The 19,356-nt window shown below is 46.0% G+C and overlaps 1 protein-coding gene across 1 annotated transcript; it reads right to left on the reverse strand.

Moving 5' to 3' along the window:
- Window positions 1-3,540: 3,540 nt before the first annotated feature.
- On the reverse strand, window positions 3,541-18,608 carry Chrna1 (cholinergic receptor nicotinic alpha 1 subunit). The gene is made up of 9 exons (NM_024485.2): window positions 18,505-18,608; window positions 12,461-12,606; window positions 12,282-12,326; window positions 11,028-11,137; window positions 9,238-9,433; window positions 8,515-8,752; window positions 6,065-6,288; window positions 4,690-4,929; window positions 3,541-4,087 (listed from the first exon to the last, which is right to left on the reverse strand). Exons 1-9 carry the CDS (start codon window positions 18,545-18,547, stop codon window positions 3,956-3,958), a joined length of 1,374 nt encoding a protein of 457 aa, NP_077811.1. The 5' UTR covers window positions 18,548-18,608; the 3' UTR covers window positions 3,541-3,955.
- Between the last annotated feature and the right edge of the window lie 748 nt (window positions 18,609-19,356).

Consider the following 19,356-nt stretch of genomic DNA (forward strand, 5'->3'; position numbering starts at 1 on the left):
AGCCTTGGGAACACGCGTGAACGCTTTGCACTGTGCCTGCTCCTGTGTTACACAGCACCCATGGACACTGGCTGGTTCACCTCTGCTCAGATTTAACTGTTGAATGTCACGGACTGCTGTGGCCTTACACTCTGACGGACACATTAAGTTTAGTTACTGAAAACGGAAATTCGTGACGTTTACCTTCCTTGTCCCAGGCATCGTCAGTGTTGAGTTAGTATATCTTTGGGTGGGATTGGTCAGATAGAAAACACATCCTTCTTAAAAGCAAATTTGTTTTTTATCCTTCATAGGTTTGATAAAAAGATATTCGTGTCAGAGGATTTTTAATTAAATTTCTTTGTGATTAATTTTATATGTATTTTATACATTTTCTTACTCTAAAACTTTTATTGGATTTTTAAAATTTTTTAAATTACCTGTTACACCACCCCCACCCCCCTGCTTCTATGAGGTGCTCCCTCACCCACCCACCCACTCCCTCCCACCTCCCTACCCTGGCATTCCCCACACTGGGGCATGGAGCCTTCACAGGACCAAGGGCCTCGCCTCCCACTGATGCCCAACAAGGCCATCCTCTGCCTCATATGCAGATGGAGCCATGGGTCCATCCCTGTGTTCTCTTGGGATGGTGGTTTAGTCCATGCTTATATTTCTGTGTAACATTTCTCAAGCAAAAACGTGGTTGTGAGTGGGAAAAAGTTAGAGAATTAGATCAACTGACAAAGTGCTTGTTTTTGGACCCAAGTGGAAGCCATAGAACCCATGCCAACAAAAGAGGAGACAGGAAGATATCGGAGCTGGGCTGCCAAACCAGCCTAAGCTTCTTGGCAAGTTCCAGGCCAGTGAGAGACTCTATCTCAATGAACAAAACAAAACAAAACAAACAAGCATCCCACAAAATGAAAAAAAAAAAAAAAAAGGTGACTGGCACCTGAGGCCTCACATGCAGCCCCAGTCTGACGGTCCGTTTGCTCCTCGTCTGTTGGTGGGAACCGAGACTGCTTCTCTCACTCCTTCCTCCTGTGCTCGCTCTCATACAAACAGCGTAAGCCTGCCCTTCCCTTCCTTTGCCTCTCTACCTAGGAATGGGGTTGGTGAGTGGCTTGGTGACCCCAAGTGTGACTTTTTGAGAAGCTGCCAGTTGTTTTCCCTTTAAAGTGGGATGAGAGAGCCCAGCCCCGGAGCAGGGTTGACAGGAAGTCCCTTGGAGGAGATTGAAGCCACCTGGGCTCTGAGTGGCCTTCTGGTTGTGCAGTTTACAGCTCTCCCTGGAGCTGACAGGGATCAGATGTGTTTGTGATTCAAAGGCCTTTTCTCCATCCAGAGCCACATGGTTTCTTGGTCTGGGGTAAATTGTACTAGAGCTTCGAGTTTGCCACAGAGAAATCATGCTTCAGATTTCAGAAGGTGATGGTGTGTGCATGCGTTTCTGGTTCCATTCATAGGACCTGAACTCCAAACATGATTGGTCTAAGGACTGAAGGAAAAGACGGGGCTTTAATTAAGGATGCAGGAAGTAAGGGGTTGGGGATTTAGCTCAGTGGTAGAGCGCTTGCCTAGCAAGCGCAAGGCTCTGGGTTTGGTCCCCAGCTCCGAAAAAAAAGAAAAGAAAGAAAGAAAAAAAAAGAATGCAGGAAGTAGGATATCACAGAGTGTCCAACGGCACCGACCAGAATTATTACATGAAGCTAGGATGACTGGGACAGCAAGGAGCAGGTGACCCCCATCAGCTGCCAGCGGCTATAGAATCCCTTCTTTAACTTAAAAAAATTACTTATTGATGTAATTAATTGATTACTTATTGATTTTTTTAATGTATGAGTGCTCTGTCTTATGTGTGCTTGTATGCCAGCAGAGGACATCGGATCCCATTACAGATGATTGTGAGCCACCATGAACCGTGGTGTGGTTGCTGGGAATTGAACTCCGTATCCTTGGAAGAGCAGTCAGTGATCTTAACCATAGAGCCATCTCTCCAGCCCGTTTTAGAATCTTAAGTTCTGTCTGGGTTCAGCTCTCAGTTCTTCTACTCCTTGTTGGAGCAGAGCTGACCTTTCCTCAAATTCGCTTTTTTTTTTTTTCATTTGTAAAATAGGGACATTATGGAGATTGCATGAAACTATTTGGATAAAATAAACCCATGTGGGTGAGATGATTCTCATGGGCTCAGAGGTGTATCCTCAGTGAGGATGGGATCTGCTCCTCCTCTGATCCCAAGAACAGAATCCAGGGGCTCTGCTAACTTGGGAGAACTGGGGTTCAGTTTCAGGTCTGTGTGCACTCGGATTTGCAAAGCTCTAGGTACAGTCCCAAGGAATCTCAGTGCACATTCAAGAAGGTATCTCCAACGGAAACCACTTAAGAACCCGTTCTCCCTCTCCTCTCGGAAATCTACTTTAAAGCATAAGGTTTTGGTACTATTTGTATGTGATCACCCTAAAATTGCCTTTGGGCCAGTGAAACGATTGATTAATAAGCAGGTAAAAGTAGTTTTTTTGCTAGACAAGCCTAATGACCTAAACTCGATCCTAGAATGCATAAAAGGCTGGAGATGGAGGCCCAGCCCTCCGTTCATGGGACACAAAGTGCAGAGAGAAGAATCCCGAGGGAGCTTAACGTGAGTATGTAACATGGCAGCGGAATCACAAGAAAGACTTTGCCTCAAATGAAGTACAAGATGAGAACTAACCCCTAAAAAAGCTGTCCCCCCAACTTTACACAAGCATGTACACACACACACACACACACACATACACACACAGACACACAGACACACACACACAAACACACACACAGACACACTGACACACTCACACACACAGACACACAGACACACACACAGACACACACACAGACACACTGACACACACACTCACACACACAGACACACACACAGACACACTGACACACACAGACACACACACACAGACACACACACACCACACACACAGACACACACACATACACACACTGACAGACACAGACACACACACACACACACACACACACCACACACACCACACACACCACACACACACCACACACACACTTTTTTTTAAGTTTAAAGTTACCTAATTTCCTTTCTAGCAGTTCCTCTGTGTCCACATCACATGTTTTGTCCTTGGGGAATCTGATAGACACAGCTTTTCTAGTAGGTATGAAACTGTGTGTTAAGTAAAGGACCCTCTGCACCTTAAAAATAACAACTCACCAGGCCGGATAGGTGAATGGCTCAGTTAAGAACACTGGCTGCTCTTCCGGAGGTCCTGATTCCCATGGATCTCGTGGGAGCTCACACTCATTTGTAATTCCAGTTCGAGGGGACCAGATACCTTCTTCTGACCTCATGGACACTAGGCGCGTGTGTAAGAAATGCACACTCATACAAGCACACTCATATTTTTTAAAGGAAAGAGAACAAAAACACTTAGCAGTGGCAATTCCAACAGAAAACATGGAGTATCCAAGCAAAACTCTCCCGGGCCATTTAAAAACAATCACTTCCTTTGAGGACTCACTTTTTTTTTTTTTTTATTCTTTTATTATATATAAGTACACTGTAGCTGTCTTCAGATACACCAGAAGAGGGCATCAGATCTCTTTATAGATGGTTGTGAGCCACCATGTGGTTGCTGGGAATTGAACTCATGACCTCTGGAAGAGCAGTCGGGTGCTCTTAACCGCTGAGCCATCTCTCCAGCCCGAGGACTCACTTTTATTTACTACAAAGGGTTCCCTCTTTAAGGAGACCCATGGTGTTAAAAGCAGAAGCAAAGGGGAGATACTTTAAGGACATAGCAGTGTGAGCAGAGACCACTATCATTAACAGGACATGTAGCACACTGTGTGCTTGGTAAGCGCGAAAGGATTCAAGTAGACAGGCCTTCCTCTCTTCTATCTTTCCTGGTGGTGGCTGCAGCTGGGGCAGAGGGAGGCTTAGTTCAGCTTCTGCTCATCCTTGTTGATGTAGCTCAATGAGCCGACCTGCAAACACAGCCAGCGTCCCGATGAGACACACCAGCATAAAGACTCCGAGGAGGATGTGGTCCATCACCATGGCGACATACTTCCACTCCTCAGACGCCTGGGGAAAACAGAGGCATTGGACGGGAGTCCACTAAGATGGGACACAGGCTCATAGCATCCCCCACAGGCCTGGCCTTCAATATGTAAATCTCCAATATGTAGTTCTCATCTTGTACTACATATCTTCAATATGTAAATCAACCCCTGAGGCCGATATTATACTCTTTGGGTTTTGCATAGCTAATTTAAGCCAAAAATGACTTACTATAGTTGCCGGGGGTAGTCAACACGGCACATCTCAAGTCAGTAACTGGAGCTTAAAGCCAACTCATTGGTCAAGGTCAGATCAACCTCCTTGTTGCACTTATGCATTTGATCATTTAGACCCCGAGGTGTGTTAGCCTGGAGGTGGTGGCACACGCCTTTGATTCTAGCGCTCAGAAAGCAGAGGAAGGAACACATCTGAGTTGGAGATCAATTTGGTCTACAGAGCGAATTCCAGGACACCCTTGACTACACAGAGAAACCCTGTCATGAATAGATAGGTGGATGGATGGATGGATGGATGGATGGATGGACGGATGGACGGATGGACGGACAGACAGATGGACAGACGGACAGACAGACCCAGAGGCGTGGCCTGGGAGCCATACAGCTTACATTGTTAGACTCCTGGTCTGACTTCATGGTCTCTGCAATGTACTTCACACCCTCAATGGCGCTTTTCACCTCAGGGTGCTTGATCAGTGGAGAATGAAAGCCCATAGGTGGAGGCCCCGGCTTCCCAGAGATGTCAGAGATATCTATGTCTTCTGTGAAAATCCTTTTTTCTTGTTTATCTCTGGATGGTCTTTTCATTGTGGAGAAAAACATGATGTTTGGGATAGTGTCGATAAAAACCTAACATTAAAAAAAGAAATCCCTGGCATGAGACCTTTTTGTCAATATTCCCAGAATCACTGACTCTGGGTAAGCAATGCGATCGTGGGCAAATCACTCATCATTTCCAGACCTCAGCCTCCTTGTCCTTAAAACAAAACCACTGCACTAGATAGAGGCCAAAGACTAACTCCTGACTGCAGTCGACAGCAAGGATTCTGTAATGTAAGCAGTTAGCCACTAGAGGGAGCTTGTGTGTAGACGCCAATGCTAAATTAGGCTTCGGACTCCTCTACAGGCAACAGAAAGTTTGGAGCAAGTACATTCTCCGGACCATGTGATTAAAGATTGCTCCTGCAGCCTCAAGTATGTAAATGCTTAGCTTCACAAAATAACTCTACTATTTTCTTCTGGTTTTATTTGTTGTTGTTGTTGTTGTCGTTTCTCCTGACGTTAATTAAATATACAGAGGTCTTGCCCAGAGGCATCTAACAGGGACTGTTACTGTTAGCCTACCTGGTAAGCCAGCATTACTGACACCAACACAGTTTAGTATCTCTATGACGTTTATGAAAAATGGGTATATTTGAGTGGGGGATATGACTCAGTGATACAGTGCTCGTCAAGAATGTTCACATCCCTGAGTTCAATCCCCAGCATGACCACAACATTAATTAAAATAAAAACATATGTGAGGTATTAATACATTTTCAGTTCAGTAATATAAATATTTGTGAGCACGCTCCTCACATCAGGGCCCTCCCTTCTCTCTCTCTCTCCTTGTTCTGTTCTCCATGATGATTTTCACCAATGAAAATAAGAATGTCTATTCACAAATTGAAAAACATACCAATTAAGAGCTTAAGAAGCCCAAGCATCAGGTGGGATCTATTCATCTCTAATCAGATCCCATAAACTCGAATTGGGAGTGGGCTGCACTCGTTTTACTTTCCTTCCGACTCCGGGAAGGCTATGTGAGCTGTCCCCGCAAAGAAGCAGCTCCCTTTCCAGGTTCCCTAAAGCCCAGGATGTTAGCTAGGACTGCCCCGGTTCACTAAAGGGAGACCTGGGAGTCTCTTATATTTTTGGTTGTGAGCCTAGCCTTTAACGGCTGAGCCATCTCTCCAGCCCGAGACCTGGGAGTCTCAACGCTCACCTTCCGCACCCACTCGGGCATGATGTGGGTGCTGGGCGAACGGTGGTGTGTGTTGATGACAATGACGGTGATTATTATGGACGCAATGACAAAGACCATGGTAAACAACATGTACTTCCCGATCAGGGGTACAGCGCTAGAGGTGGAAGGGATCAGCTCCACAATGACGAGAAGGAACACAGTCAGGGACAGTAAGACAGAGATGCTCAGCGTCATCTTCTCCCCTAGAAAGACAAAGGGAAAATGTAACAACGCTTCTGCTCCTGAAACCCCAGGACGTTACAATGTAACTTTGGATTGAGGCAGAACAAGCATATTGTATACTAGTGTCACAGTACGGGTGTGGGGTGGACGCAGACATGTACCAGAAGACTGTGTGAGGGCATGGAGTAGTGTCTTCTGCCAGAGCTACACAGAAACAGGCTGCTGTTGCTTCAAGCATCCACCTGTGCCATTCCATCAAACAGTCCCTCCACACTCATCAGCCACCAAAACCCAAGGTGAAGGAATGTAACCAGCATGTTCTCAAAGGACAATCTGGGGATCCTTTCCCGGAGACCGCAGGGCCCTGACAGCATCAAGTGGCCAGGGTTTCCGTTACAGCTGCCAAGCAGCGAATGGCAACTTGGTTTCATGCCCTAGACTCTTCCTTTTTTGTTGTTGGGACTCAGGAAAACAAGAGGGATTCTGGGTTGGCAAGCTAGAGCCAGGGTGGAAGTTTGAATAAACCTCACCCCTGGTCATTTTGTTACCCAGAAGATGGCGGGGCAGCCCAGAAAATACCTTTCTTTCAATGTGAAGCTGCTAGGCCAAAACTATATACATATATATATATAAAGAATCCGCTATCCAGATGCTGACTGCAGCTCGCCCAGGGACTCACAACCTCCTGACCTCCTCTTACTTTCATCTAAAAAGTTTGTCTTCTCAAATCAGTTCTTGGCTTGGTTTGGTTCTCATGGTAAGGGATTCCCCCAAATCCTCTGTTTTTTTTTTCCCTGTGGGCCCCGAGTCTCAGGGGTCCTGGCTGAGCAGGCTGCAGGAAGGTCAGGCTGACTGGCACTGGGTCGTCTTTGTAGGGCGCAACAGAGAACCTTGGGCCGCTCTTGCTGGGGTCCCTAGGGAGTTCTCTTGTGTTGCCTTTTCTGCTGTTACTGTAGCCTTGAATACCTTACCAGGCTATAAGTAGGCAGACAGCCTTCCGTAACTGCAGATTTTGCAAGAATTCAACCAAACTCAGACCGAAAATATTCAGAAAAATTAAATTGTATCTGTCTTGAATATATGTAGATTCTCCTGCCACTGTCCCTCAAACAAAACAACGTGATAACTATTTTTGTATAGTCTTTACAGTGTGTCAAGAAACAATTTTAAGTATCAAAGGATATCCTAAAGTTCCATGTGACTACAATGCCATTTTAGATGAGGGACTTGAGCATCCTTGGAATTCAGGACCCATGGACATCCTTGAACAGTGACTTTGTGACCCCGTGGAGCGACTAAAACTGGGGGATACATAGGAAAGATAAGCAAGGAATCCTCAATTCTACCTCCGAAAGAAAGAGCCAAGACTCTCAACATTAAAGTTATCAAGCTATTTGCCATTGTCTGTCCAATAATACTAGAATAACTAACATCTGCCAAGCTCAGAGTACTCACAAGCATTTAGTATTTACAGGCATAGACTGTTCAGTATTTATAGCGGCCAGTTAGATCTGTATTGCTCTAGCAGTGTCTTCTCTTGCTTTCAGAAGTTTCATGATTAGGAAGTTCAAAATATTTATTTGGAGCTGGAGCGATGGCTCAGAGGTTAAGAGCACTGACTGCTCTTCCAGAGGTCCTGAGTTCAAATCCCAGCAACCACATGGTGGCTCACAACCATTTGTAATGGGATATGATGCCCTCTTCTGATGTGTCTGAGGCAGCTACAGTGTACAGTGTATTTATTTATTTATAATAAATAAGTAAATCTTTTTTAAAAAAGAAAATATTTATTTGTACTTATTTGTTCAAAAGAAATGGAGGGGGCAAAAGAGAAGGCTCAGAAGTCAGGGGCATTGGCTGCTCCATTCCCAGGATCCACACTGCAGCTCACGAGCATCTCTAACTGTCATTCCAGGGACACTGTGCCCTAATTTGGCCTCCATTAGCACCAAGCACACACGCGTAGTGCATAGACATACAAGCAGACGAAGAGCCTCATTCACGCTGAGAGACGGCTCAGTGTTAGTTAAGGGCACTTGTTGTTCTTCGAGAGAGGACCCGAGTTTGGTTCCTGAGTGGTGAGCTCCGCTGAGGTCCCTCAGCCACCCAGCACCTGTCTGTTGGTGGCCTGCACACAGCAATGATGACTTGGGTCCCTGCACCTCTGTGAGCACACACTTACCTGGCTGTCCCTAGACTAGCAGCCTGAGCCTCACAGCAGTTACAGCCATGACAACCGCCCTCACCTGAGTCTGTGGGCAGGTAGAACACCAGACTGGTTAAGAAGGAGAAGAGCAGGCAGGGAATGATGACGTTGACAATGAAGTAGAGAGGCAGACGCTGCATGACGAAGTGGTAGGTGATGTCCAGATAAGGGGTGTTGGGGCAGCAGGAGTAAAACACCCAGTGCTTCCAGCCCCGGGCTTCCTTGATCACCCACTCTCCGCTCTCCATGAAGTTACTCAGGTCGGGCTGGTCACTTTCCTGAGAATCAAAACAAGGTTTGCAGACTCCTGCTGTTCCACCCCAAGGAAGGGCAGAGACATGGTAGCCATGTCCCGTACGGAGGGTCACTTTGCCAAGAGGGATGTTGGACCAACTCTGCTTTGGGGTGATAGGTTGATTTTCTATAGAACACGTCATATGGTAAGTTAGGCTTACTCATTTCGGCTCTACACGCAAACCTACAGGAGACTTTAAAACACTGTCCCTCCCACTCCCGAGCCACACCCAAGATTCATTTTATCAGACTTATCGAGACAGCACATAGCAAAGAGAATTTATTTAAGCTCTTACTTAGCTCTCTTGGGCAGTGCCTCAAGAACCTTGGCATTCAACTGAAAGCCATACGACTAGATGCTTCTCTAGTTTGGAGCGGTGCCAGGAGCCTGTGATTGTCTAGAGGCTGACTTGGACACCTAGTGACCCTAGTTCTGAGACCAGCCGTAGCCCAGCAGGCTACTACCTACCGGATTGATGGCCACCACAGAGCCGTCATAGGTCCAAGTGCCCAGCTTCATGCTGCAGTTCTGCTCATCGAAGGGAAAGTGGGTGACAATGATCTCACAGTAGCTTTTAAAGATGGCTGGAGGGGTCCAGGTGATGTGACCGGTGTAGTCCAGGAGCACCTTGGTGAATTTGACAATGGCAAAGTCTCCATCTGCACTGTGGTCGGGATAAGAGAGGAAAATGGCGCCAATGTTGCATTCCAACCCATGGCGGTGCTCCCCAAATTTGACTTACACCAATGCTCACTTGGGTCATGGTCAAGAAAACCACACAGTCCTAAGCAGTAGCCAAGTGGGATGATGTGTTTCTGTGGTTCCAGCACTCTAGAAGCTGAGGCAAGTGATTCCTCAGTCACCTGGGCTACACAGTAAAGCCCAATCTATCAATGAATCAATGAATCAATGAGAGAAAGCAAAGTTTTTCTGAGCGCGGACCAAGGTCCAAGTCAGCGTCTCGGAGGATGAATGTGAGAATCTACAGGCTTCACAGAGAAACAAATGACACAGACCCGATGCACCTCAGCCTTCCCTTTCCTGTCCCCAGAGACACTTGCAATGTCAGACTCCAACTCTGTGCTTTCAGAGTTGGCTGGAAAGACCAGAAATTTAAAATAAACACTCCTAGCAGCTGAATATTGTGTGTGTGTGTGGGGGGGGCTGATGTTTAGAACCTGATGGGACAAGTCACAAACTCAGATGCCTTCTGACTAGCAGGGGGGCAAACCCTATAGCTGAGAGAGAAAGGCACAGAGCTCCTCACTCCTTAAGTGTGGTCTTTAGCACCAGGCATCCAGGGGGGCCATGTGAGTCTGAAAATCCAGCACAGCCACATAGCTGGAACCCCTTTCAGAAACCGGAAACAGATTTTTTAAAAAGTCCATTTTCTCTAGTTCTCAGAATTCAATATAATGGCTTCACACGTTAAACAAATCCTCTGCCACTGAGCTGCTTCCCCAGCCCTTTTCTCTAGCCACGGAGGTGCAGTCTGTGGAGAGAACTAAAGCGGTGGGGTTCTCAGTAAAGACAAGACACTGCATCTATCAACATCTCTCTCCACCAACAATGGGGAATTTGGCTCACCCTGCAATCCCAGCTCTAGCTGTGTGCTAGATGCTGGAAGGGCCGCCAGAGGGCGCCATTTTCATCTACAACCTCTGCCAGCCCCAGCAACATCTGCTGTAAAGCACAGATCAGACTGCAAATCCCCAGTTAGCTGACTGCGCATGCTCCTGTTCCCGCCTTGGAAGGATGCTCTTTGAAATGAATATTCCCTGACAAATGAAGGGCATATGATAATGAACGTGTCATTAAGCCAAGTGTCGTGAATCACATTATAATTTCACAACGCACAGTCTGTTGCAGGGCCCAGTGGATGGCAAGGGAGACATCCGGGCACTGATGGTGGGATGGCATTCAGGATGTGATGAATAACACCCCGGGGAGTTGAGACCCCTGGGGCGGGGAGGGGAGGGAGAGGTATTTGATTCCAAGGGACTCAGAGACGGGAAGTCCGGGTGTCTCCACACGCACCATCGCACCATCGCAGCTCTCCGGGATTAATGTCCCCACCCACAGCCCTGATTCAATTTGGCTTCCATAATTGTTTCTATTCATAACATGGGACGCCATATGGCGTTCCTCGCCTGTCAACGTGGTTCTGGTTTTAAGGGTTATTTAATGCGAAGGGTGGGGAAGCGCCTGTGGCAGTCCTTCTGAGGGGACGCTGGCCCACCCTGCATGGTTTTGCTTACTTGTTATAGAGAACAACGTCCGGCCGCCAGATCTTTTCCGAGGGGATGTGAATTTTTTTCACTCCTCCATAGTCATCTGGATTCCATTTCAAGTTGTAATCAACCCATTGCTAGAAAGAGAGACATTTTCCCGGTTAGCAGGCCGAATCAGTGTGTGACTTAGAGTGATCCAGAGTTCCGATGGGCCAGCAAGCTTTGGAAATAGTGTTACCGGCTGAATGATATGTATTATGGTGAAATTCACTCTTGCAAAGTGTAGTTCATACTTAAGAATGGGCCCTTAGTTGGATCTTTACGGAGGAATTAAGATGAGGTCATTAGGGCGAGCCCTCATCCAGCATCTTTATGAAAAGAGGAAATTTAAATCACACACACAGACACCAAAGACATAGAGAAAATGTTTTGTGAACATGACTGCAGCTATCTACAAGCCTAGTAGAACGTTCTGGAATTGATTTCCCCTCACGGTCCTCAGAGGGAACAAACTCCAATGACACGTTAACTTTGGAACATCTGGTCTCCAGAACAGTGCAATGATAAACTGCTGTTGTTAAAGCCTTCCAGTTTGTTTTCCTTAGCCATGGCCTCCCTAGCAAACAAATCCACACAGAGAATAAACATGAAAAGAGAACCAAATCAAACAGTACATCAGCATGCATATACATGCATAAATATATGTGTATGTATATATGTATATGTGCATATATGCATGTGTATGTGTATATATGCATGTATGTATGCATATATAAGTGTGTATGTGTATATGATTATATGCATATATGCATATGTGTATGTGTGCATATGTACAGATTTGTATATGTGTATGTGTGTGTATGCATATATGCATGTATGTGTGCATATGTGTATGTGTGTATATGTGAACATGTGCATATATGCATACGTGTATATGCATACGTGTATATGCATACATGCATGTATTTATGTACACATATATAAATGCATGTGTATATGCATATGTGTATGTGTGTATATGTGTATATATGCATATGTATATGTGTATATGTGCATATTTGTATGTGTATGTACGTGTGTGTGCGCATGCATGTATGTGTATATATGTATGTGTGTATGTGTGCATATATATATATATATGTATATATATGCTTCCACCATTCCAATGGACCGCCTTTCAACATTTTGGTATATGATCCTACTTCCTAGATGTATTTCCTCTGGGCCCAGGTTTGATATTCGGTGAATACACAGCGTAAGCGTAATAACCAGCTGGATTACCTGTTTCAGACGAACGTTGGTTGTCACAATCTGATTTACTTCATCCTGGGAAGAGAGAAGGTCCCTTCTTTAGGGCATGAATAAGGAAGCCAGGGGGAGATAGTCCAGTGTGAGACGGGGTCCCACAGGGTGGGTGCCACAGGATAAATGACACAGGGAGCCCCCAGCCCTGGTCTTACCACGTTGATAAGCTGGATCAGTTGCAGTCCCACAGTGACCTGTACAATCTCACGGTGGTCCCCTACTGGCCGGACCACACTGCTGTAGTCTTTAAAGAGCTTTGCCACCAGACGAGTCTCATGTTCGGAGCCCAGAACAGTGCCAGCTGTGCAGGAAATGACACATTTACCGTCAGATGTAGTTCTCCACCTTGCACGCAGTCTCACCAGGGTTAGAGGCACAGCCAGCTAATGGGAAACAGAGTCCCCTCCCGAACACAGTTGCTGGTGCGGTCCCATACTCAGCGACGGTCAACACTTGTTCTCTGGATAGGTCACCTTACATCACATTTGGCAAGACACCACACACATGAAAAAGCCACAGGAAGGCTAGGTGTTTCAGAGCCTGGACATGGCTGGACTGACTGGTGTCCCATTTCACACTGTCATTAGCAATTAAAAGTAGTTGCTGTTTTACAGTCCCTAGGCTGGCCATGGTGAGCAAAAGGAAAGTAATAAGTTTGGTGAAGTTATGGAAACGTTGAAACCTCACGCACTGTTACCATATGACCCAGCAAGTGCACTCCTGGACACATCCAAAGGATAACAGCACTGCGTACAACACTCAAAGTGCCGCCAGCAAGTACGTGGATGGATGCATTAGGGTGTATACAACAATGGAGTAGTATTAAGTCATAAAAGGGGAAGGAAGTGAGGATGCTGTCGAAACATGTACGCACCTTGATACCATCATTAAGCTAGTGTGAAAAGCCAGATATAAAAGGGTAGTAAGTCTACAGAGGTGGGAAGATGGTGGTTCTAAGTGTGACTTGGAGAACCGGGCCACTTAATGGGTTCAGTGTGGCCTTTGGAGACAAGAGTATCAGAACTATGTGATGGTGATATTCCCACTGAACTGTGTACTTTGAATGGTTAAAATAATCAAATTTATGTGATGTGTATGTTTTCTCAGTTTTTACAAATCTCAGCTGTTACAGTCACGTACCGATTAAAACAGAAAGAACAAACCAACCTGTGCTCTGATGACTTGGGGCTAGGACTTCTCTTCAGAACATAGTTCCCTTCTTGGCTCTCCTAGGTGTCACCCCCTGAGGCTGCTGAGGCAAAGTGACTACTCTGACCTGACCTTCGGAAAGTGCAGGACTTGCCCAAGGTCATTCAGCTAACAGAACCTTCAAATTCCATGTGGTGACCCCAACTCCTAATTTTATGAGTGTGGTGTGGGCTGGCTGCAATCTCACAACTTCGTATACTCTTATCCCTAGGCGAAAACCCCTCCCAAATCCATCATGCACCTTATAAGGGTGTCTATAACTCCAGCCTGACAAAAACAGAGGCTGCTTTTCTAAGAGCAGACACACGAGCCATTCACCCTGATTTATGTAACCAGATACTCTCTGTTTGAAAGCTGTTGCTGAGGTCACCATTACCCATTGGTCACCCATGGGCTAAGAAATGTTGGATTCATGAGATGTGTTCCCTCTTGCTCGGAAGTGTTATTTCTCACCCAGACCTTAGATTTTTATAAAATGACTAACGCTACTCAACTACCTGGTAAGTTAAGTCCCATGACCATCTGTAATCCTCCCAAATAGTTAGAATGATTCGGTGGGTGATTTTTATTTTAACCCCAGCTTCACAGATGAAAACACTGAGGCTCAATGCTTAGCTGTGACCTCTTAGATCCCCAGAGGCAGAGTTACAGACAATTTATCTCATTCCTAAAGGTAGAATGTAATCTCTATTTAGATTTGAGCTTTCGCAAATCTTTCAGCATAGCTTAAACATCTTTGCTGTGAACCCCATGAACCCTGACCTAGCCACATCTCAAATCTAGCTTCCTAAGTTGTCTGAACCTCAAAACTTCCAACAGTACTAAAAAACTTTCTCATAGGACTTCCCCAAACTGCTGGCAAGCTGCTGACTCTCAAGAAGGGGTGTTGTGCAGAGACCCAGATTTTGCACAGGAGGAACACATAGAAAGCAAGAGGGTCAGCAGTGTGTTCCAGAAAAGCTGTGCATCTGGCCTAATGGTTCACTAAGGGAGGAGGACAGGGGAAATAGGTGTGCCAGCATGCTGGAGACACTCACCTCCAGCCCTTGCCCATGGCAAGGGGCCTGGTTCCCTTCATGAGGAATTGCCACCTCATTCTCTACTTCTTAGAGTTGTTTCAATGGGCAAGGTGAGGAGATACAATGTTTCCCCAACAGGGTTTACAGAAACATTACTGCAATCCATTGCGAGGAAACAGCCCATAGAGCTGAGTAATGAGTAAGCAAGAGAATGAGTAAGCAAGTCGATGTCATAGAATTTTCCAAGACTCCAAGGAAGAATTCTGCAATCCCCTTTCTAGCTCCAATATGGCTTGGAGTGCTGGAGTCAGCACAGCCAGTAAGCTCTCTTTCGTTAAAGAGGAAGGTTCTACATAGACAACAAGGCATGTCAACATTGCCCTTTGTAGCCAAAGCATAGCAATGCTCTTGACTCCAACAGTGATGACACTTAACCCACCACACTTGTCTGTTGAATATCTGCATGCAAACACTGTATTAGAAATGCTACAATATTTGAAGGTGAACCTGGCATGAATTGGCTTCTCTCTGTTCACAGGGTGAGTGACATTTGTCATTGACATCAATAGCTATCAGCCCATTGGGAATTTATGTGCCCTGAGAAAGGTGGCAGTGGCATGGCTGAGGTTCCTGAGTGGATGGTAGGAGAAGTTTGTGAAAGGTGCCACGTAACCAGAACAACTGGGGTGTGTTCAGTAGGCACGGGGAAAGTGACCCTGACCGAAGGACTGTTGCTAAGAGTCCACATGTTCAAAGTGCATGTTCTACATCATATTATGTGTATGTGACTGTGTGTAAAATGAGCTTTCTAGATCATATTACATGTGCGTAACTGTGTGTTTGCATGTGTGCTGTGATGGTTGGCATATGCTCGTCCCAGGGAGTGGCACTATTAGAAGGTGTGGCCTTGTGGGAGGAAGTGTGTCACTGTGGGGGGTGGACTTGGAGATCTTCCTCCTAGCTGCCTGAGGATGCTCAGTCTGTTCCTGGCTTCCTTTGGGAGAAGATGTAGAACTCTCAGCTCTACCTGTACCAAGCCTGTCTGGATGCTGCCATGTTCCTGCCTTGATGATAATGGACTGAACCTCTGAACCTGTAAGACAGCCCCAATTAAATGCTGTCCTTTATAAGAGTTGCCTTGGTTATGGTGTCTGTTCACAGCAGTAAAACCTTAACTAAGACATGTGTGTGTGCAAGCACGTATGTGTGCACCTGCATGTACAAGCCAGAAGACAACCTCAGATGTCATTTCTCAGGGATCCACATCTTTTTGGAGACAGGCTGTCATTAGCCTAAAATTTACTATGTAGGCTAGGCTAGATGGCCAGGAAGCACTAGGGACCTTTCTGCCTTTCCTTACACATTGTCAGGATTACAGACATTGTCACCATGCCTGGTTTTCTAAATATGGGTTGTGGGAATTGAACTAAGGTCCTGTGTTTGTAATGCCAGTGCTTTGCTGACTGAACCCGCTTTGCATTTGTACACAGGGAACTGGACCCTGGTTTTGAGGGAAAGAATTCTGAACTGTAGTGAGTCGCCTTGTGTAAATCTTACTCCAACCTCATGCTCTGTCTCTACCTGGGTGATTTCAGATTGTTTTAGGCCTGGGTGTGGGAGTTCTTAAGTTCTTAAGTGATCACACCCTGCAGGCCAGTTTATATCTTTTCCCTTCGGTTTCCTTATAATAAACAAATTTAGGGTGCTGGACTTCAGTTTATAATTCTAAATTTCTATGGACTGCCGTCTCATTCTCTGCGTGGCTCCAGAAAAGGACCTGACTGGGACAGCGAAGAAGCTGAGAGAAGAAACATAGACAGACACATGGACACACAGAAAAGCCATGATCCCATGGCCTGGTCTCTCGGGTAGAGAAACCTCAGAGCCCAGGAAGCTCAATGTGTTTATTAAATAGATTGAACATGGAGGAAGGATTAGTGCATAGAGATAAGCAAGGATGCAGGGTTTATATACAGTTGGGTCAAGGGGACAAGGTTAGCTATCTCGGTGGGACAGTTCTGTAGGGGAACAGTCAGTCATCCGTCCATAACACCCAGGGGCCAGAAAACTATGGTGGACATTCTCTACACATCCTTCCAATATCCACACATGATGGCTTTGCCATCTTCCTTGGAGTCTTACCCCACCAGGAAGGCTTTTCTATTCCTCCATGGGTCTGAGGCTTTTGGGGTTCTTGACCTGGCCATGCCCATGTTAACACACATACTCACCCATGATTTCACCTGCTCAGGGCTTCCTCTGCTTACTACAGACTGCACATGGGATCAAAACACACAACACTGACTCTTACTAGCTGCACGTGAACTGTGTTGTTCTAAGAGGTCTTGTAGGTAATATTTAGAAGCCTATCTATCACATAAGAACTTTCACTGAGGGGCTTGGAGGGCTGGCTCAGAAGTTAAGAGCACTTGTTGCTCTTGCACAGGACCTAGATTCTGTTCCCAGTACCCACATGGTGGCTCATGCGTATCTGTAACTCTAGGGAATCTGAGGCCCTCTTCTGACCTCTGTAGTCACTGGGCACACATGTGGTGCATATACATGCAGGCAAAACATTCATACACATAAAATAAAAAAATTCTTTAAAATTTTTTAAAACAAGTTTTCACCAAGTGTGATGCTTGTAAATACGTGCATGCACATGCCTGCTTTGGTTGGATCAACTTTAAATTTCACAGCATTTAATCCATCTGAGTTTAGACACTTCCTCTAACTCTGCTATTGAAAATAAATGTGTGTGAGTGTGTATGAGTGTGTGCGTGTGTATATATGTGTGTGAGTGTGTGAGTGTGTGAATGTATGTGTGTGAGTGTGTGTGTGTATATGTGTGTGTATGTATGTGTGTGTGTATACATGTATGTGTGAGTGTGTGAGTGTTTGTGTGTGTGTGTGTGTGTGTGTGTGTGTGTGTGTGTGCTCTTTGCTTTTGCCTGGAAGGCCTGTGTTTGTCGGAGCAATGTTAGAGCGAGGGGAGTTGCAGGCTTTAAGCCACCATGCTCCTCAGTGGAATGATATGACCAGTAAGTTCATCGGAAGTAATCAACACACATCTCCTGTTTCCCTCTACCGGAAGTCTGGGGCTCAGGATAGCGTTTCAGCGGCTGTGATGGGACACATTCCAGAGTAGAGAGTAGGTCAAGGGCTGTGCAAGGTTTCGTGAGTCCAACTCAAACATAAAACCTACATAGTAGTAAGATCCTTACAAAGTGGGGTGGAGTGGGAGTGCAGCGGCCATGGATTTATATGGACTTAAAAAAAAAAAACGAATCTCTGACTTTAAAAACCTAGACATGACAAAACAGTTTCTTTGTAGAGACAGTTTGGTTACATTGTTAACAGGTTTCCAGGCACCTGTAGCTGTCAATCAAACCTCTTCATTCTCAGACAAATTCTCCAGTGACAAAAGGCCCATCGTTGTCTACACAGTTCACACCCAAACTATGCAATCTAGCTACAAATAATAATAATAATAATAATAATAATAATAATAATATCAAAAATAAAATAACGAAGTTTAAATAAGTTTATGCCCTTGTATGTATCTATGGCTAGATCGTTTTGGCACATGCAGCCCTATGGCTGTGTGCTGGACCTGCCTTCACTAGTCTGAACATGAAGGTAGATGAGAACGGTAGCATAGTCTACCAGTGGCTCTGATTGTACAAGTGGGCTATCACGTTCACATGACTGAGCTTGGGACCAGGCAACGCCAGAGCGACCAGGATCTCTTGCTCGTGGCTTTTGACCAGGCAGCTCCCATTCTGGGGAAACAAACTAAAAATCTATCCTCAAGATTCCATCCGAGCCAACACCAAGCTGTGACTGGTAGAGAAGCCTCTGGCTGGTATAGCCGTGTCCTGTGTTCCCTTTAAAGAAACAAGACCTTGGTATGGGACATGGGGCACATTAGTGTTTCACCCTCAAAGGAGAGCCCCCTCCCTGGGACTTACCGGAGCAGAGGCCCAGCAGCAGGAGGACAGCGGTGAGCTCCATGGGCTGTGGACGCTGGTGTGGCCTCCAGCAGCCTGTCCCACTCCCTGGCACTCTGGCTGCAGCTTGGCTGCAGGCCTTGGGCCAGCTGACTCTCAAGTTATTGTCTTACATCACCTGTGTGCCTGCATGACAGCTGAGCTGCCCGCAGCCTCAAAGCTGGGGCCTTCTGTGGCCACAGACGTGCCTTGCCATCACTCGGCTCATGTTAGGCGTAAACCGTATGAAAGTCTGCATAGATCGTGAGCCAGGGGCTTGTTTTGTTTTGTGTTGAAGATCAAACCCTGACCTCACGAACATACTAGCTAAATACGGGCTAAATAGAAATGGCTAAAACAATTCTATCAGTGGTACCGTACCCCTACTCTTATATATGTTTTTTTTTTTTTTCAGAGCTGGGGACCGAACCCAGGGCCTTGCGCTTGCTAGGCAAATGCTCTACCACTGAGCTAAATCCCCAACCCCATATATGGGGTTTTAAATCACATTTATTTGCTTGTTTTATGTGAGGGTGGTGGCGGATGCCATGGTGGTAGAATAGAGAACAGTTTACAGAAGTTGGTTCTCCTACCGTGTGTGTCCTGGGGATCAGACTCAGGTCATCAGGCTTGACAGCAAGCTCCTTTACCTGCTGAGCCCTCTCGCTGGCCTGTGAGTCAATTATTAGCAAAAGACTTGGTGCACGATTTCAGCAGAGGCTATGGATTTGAGTAGATACCACTGTGTAACTGTCCTTAATCACACGGGTGTACACTCCCTGAACGTGGAATGAAATGCTGTGTCACAGGCCTCAATGTGACATCTTCTGTGCC

Source organism: Rattus norvegicus, chromosome 3 (genome assembly GCF_036323735.1).
Source record: "Rattus norvegicus strain BN/NHsdMcwi chromosome 3, GRCr8, whole genome shotgun sequence".
In the NCBI taxonomy this organism is placed as follows: domain Eukaryota; kingdom Metazoa; phylum Chordata; class Mammalia; order Rodentia; family Muridae; genus Rattus; species Rattus norvegicus.